This window comes from Seriola lalandi, unplaced genomic scaffold, assembly GCF_002814215.2.
Source record: "Seriola lalandi dorsalis isolate HSWRI2012SDOR001 ecotype SW California unplaced genomic scaffold, Sedor1 jcf7180002054529, whole genome shotgun sequence".
Taxonomy (NCBI): Eukaryota; Metazoa; Chordata; class Actinopteri; order Carangiformes; family Carangidae; genus Seriola; species Seriola lalandi.
This window is the reverse complement of record NW_019525082.1, coordinates 202,014-205,517: the sequence shown is the minus strand read 5'-3', so window position 1 is coordinate 205,517 and position 3,504 is coordinate 202,014. Positions and strand designations below refer to the sequence as shown.

General features: G+C 39.1%; 1 protein-coding gene across 1 annotated transcript in view; it reads right to left on the bottom strand.

Moving 5' to 3' along the window:
* Window positions 1-3,504, bottom strand: part of letm2 (leucine zipper-EF-hand containing transmembrane protein 2) — a 16,723-nt gene that overhangs the window by 9,417 nt on the left and 3,802 nt on the right. Inside the window, 1 exon segment of the mRNA XM_023414478.2 lies at window positions 1,890-2,441. Coding sequence (XP_023270246.1) covers window positions 1,890-2,441 — 552 coding nt within the window.

The following is a 3,504-nucleotide window of genomic DNA, read 5'->3' as shown; positions in this document are numbered from 1 at the left end:
TTAACATGGGTCAGTATTCACACAATGGCACCGCTGTCGGTGCTCAAGTCTGTAAGATCCATTGCACATGCACTGACGCTCTTCCGGTCCTCTTGGAAAATAGCTCAAATATAGTTTTGCAATGGCATGTGCATAGCTGGAGTAGGTGAGCCTGCATACTCACGCTGCAACACATGTACATCAATCAGTCAGTGACACATACAGTAGTGTCTTCTCTACATGAAGTGAAGGAAAGCTTATCTGAAATTTGCACAGATGGGTTTAGGAAAGAACTCACAATATATATATATATATTCCATTTTTTAAAAAACATTTTCAAGTTTTGTGAACACAACCAAACTAGGTCAGCTGACCACATCATCCAAGTGCTGTTTCATAATATGTTTAAAACGCTGACTAAGAGCATCTGTCAGTCAGATTTGAGCTCATCATCTGTTGAGCTCTGATATAACTACTTGAACTAGTTGAAAACAGCATTTCAAATTTAAATACATTAAAGGTTATTTGTTTATGAATTGAGAAGACGACCTTCCTGCACTGCACAGCTGTATAATGCACGAAATAATTATTAAAAATTCACAAACAAATTGTATTCATTCAGGCGCATAATTGGCGCACACTTAATATTGAACAACTCAAGAATTAGGGGCAAAAGAGAATGATCATGACATATACAGGTACTTGGTGATATACTACAGATGGTTTAAAATTATTTGCTGTCATGCTAATGTTCCACCATAGTTATAACAATTTAACAATAATCCTAAAGAATATACACAGATTTAACCTAACATTTAAGGATTTTGAGGAGTTTTAATAATGTCAGTCAACAATGAGACAATACAGCTGCAGATCTCTAGCTATTTGAGCTGTAAGGCTTTTTTTTTTTTTTTTTTAAATCTCCTGACAGAAAACTAGTCTGCTGGACACACCGACAGTTTCAGTGCTTAAAACTGAGCAATAATTTACAGAAAGGTCTGTTTAACGACTTCAGCACACAACCACATACCTGCTCTTGCACACATTGGTTACAACCTGGGGAACATACAGTACACATTCCTTATTGACATTTAAAAGTGTGAACCCTTCGAAAGGAACCCTAAAGCCATAAAACATTTACTGATAACGACCCAGAGGAAAACAGTAACAGAGGAGTGAGACCAGGACAACTACTTTTTTGAGTCTTTTGTAATGACAAGGATAGACCAAATGATTGTAAAGGAACCAGACAGACGTGCTGCTGTGACCTGAGGGCAATATGTGACGAAACAAACCCAGGTGAAAAAAAGAAAACAAAAACAGATTTCTATTGAGGAAATGCTGTGGATAGGTGGTTTGTTGGATATCTAAATTGAAATATCTCATGTTGAACTACAGTTGCCTAATGTGAAAAATAATTTATTCAAAAGTCAAAGATCTCTGTGTGCAGTTACTTTCAGGTAACTATTAGAAACAAGCAGGTTTAATGGTTTCCCTAAAGACAAAATAAGTCGTTTTGGGTGTGAATTACCTTGGACTTAAGATAAGTCCATTTAATGTTTTATGGCTTAATTATCAGTTGATTTAAGAGAAAGAAAATGCTCATTACTGATGCTACATGTTGCTGGTTTTCTCTGATCAACAGACCAAAACCCGAAGATAATCAGTTTTTAGCTCTGCTAGTGGCGGCATATTTGTCTATGTGTAGTTATGTTCAGGTACATTACTGTTACAAACAGGTAGTTTTATGGTTTCACTGGAGAGAAAAGATTAAATGAAATTGAAGACCGTGTCCATTTCATGCTCAATATAATGATTTAAGAGCTACACTTTTTAGATCCCAGTGACCGACATTGCAGGGGTTCACAGCAAAAGATAAAACCCTTTGTAAAATCAGACAGATCATCTACCATTATATACATTTAACTTCTCTTACCCGTCTCCTCTCCCTGCGTGTGAGCACTTGTCCATGCAGCAGCCTCCACACCATCCTGCCTGCAATGTTAATGTCGATGCCAAGTAACCGGAATCCATTGTAGTAATGCTTCAACTCATCCAAAATCCTCTGATACAGAGACTTTTTCACAACTGCCCTCTCCTGCACCGGAGGGACGGCAGCCGCTGTGGTGGTGGCGGCCGCTGGAGCGGGAGCTGAAGGGGGTTGAGACTGGGGCGCAGTGGTCACAGAGTCCTTTTTAGCTCCTGGAGAAGCTTCCTGGGCGAGAGCCGGTGAAGCTTTAGTGTCCTCTTGCTTTATATCCTGGAGCCAAACACCTGAGCTGTGCAGAGAGCGGGCGAGCAGGGCGGAACAGTGGCCGTGGCCTCGGTAACAGTGGGGGTAGCCGTAGCGGGAGTGCCTGAGTGGGTACGAGGACAAGACGTGGCGGGGAGGGTCTATGTGGAGATAGGCTTTGGAAGACAAAGAGGAGCAGCTGTGCCTCTTGGACAACAAATATGATCCCCTGTTGACAGCAACAAGAAAAACTGGTTAGTAATTATATAATATTGTGCAAGGGAATGTTCTCACAAAAAAATAAAGAAAATGCATGTGTAGTGCTCAAATGTGTATATGAACTGATTAGCTGATCAACAATTCGCATAATAATTTTGACAATTAATGCATCAGTTAAGAGAAAGAGAGAAAGTAAAGGTTTTGGTTGGTCTCGTGTTTCACAGTATCGTAAAGTCTCTATCTCTACAGACCTTCAAGCTCTCAACAATTAGCCAATGACAAAAACTCAACTACTCTGAAAATCGACTAATTGTTTAAGTAATTTTTAAAGGTATAAATATAAAACATTCTCTAGTTGCAGCTTCTCCACTGTGAGGATTTTTCTACTTTTTACTGTTTTAAAATCATTAGAAACTGAATCTCTTTGGTTTTTGGGCTGTTGGTTGAACAAAATATTTAAAGACGTCATCTTGGGCCAAGATACATTTTGACCAGCTTTTCCCACCATATACTCATCAACTAATCACAAAGAAGCATAACTATGGCTGTCTATCAAACAGGCTCCTTGTGTGCAGGTTAAGCAGCTTTAAGCAAAACTACCACATCTATACTTATGTCACATGTTGCTCCCAAGTCTCTGTTGCCTTAATGATTATCTGGCTAAAGAGGAAAAGTACCACAAGTCAATAAAACAAAACAAAACCACACTTCAGACAGAAAGAGAATGGATGGAGGGACACAAGAGATTTCAGCTACTAATGTACTGATGTTAAATTAAAAAGTAAGTCACCAAGTTTTGAATTACATGAATTTTATTTTATCCACCTTCCTCTATATGTTAAAGCTGCCCTATGGAGTTTCCTTGTAAACAAAAACAAAAACAGTTATGTTTACATTCAGTTTTGTGCGTGTCCTTGAGGTCTAACGAACGTGTCGAATGCGTATCCGCTCTCATACAACATTTGCAAAGCATTTTAAATCCTGCATTGTTTACATCTATGTTTACTAACTCGCAGTCCTGCACATTACTGCCACCTGGCCACTTGCATGTGCATGTGCTCGTGCATGTGCAC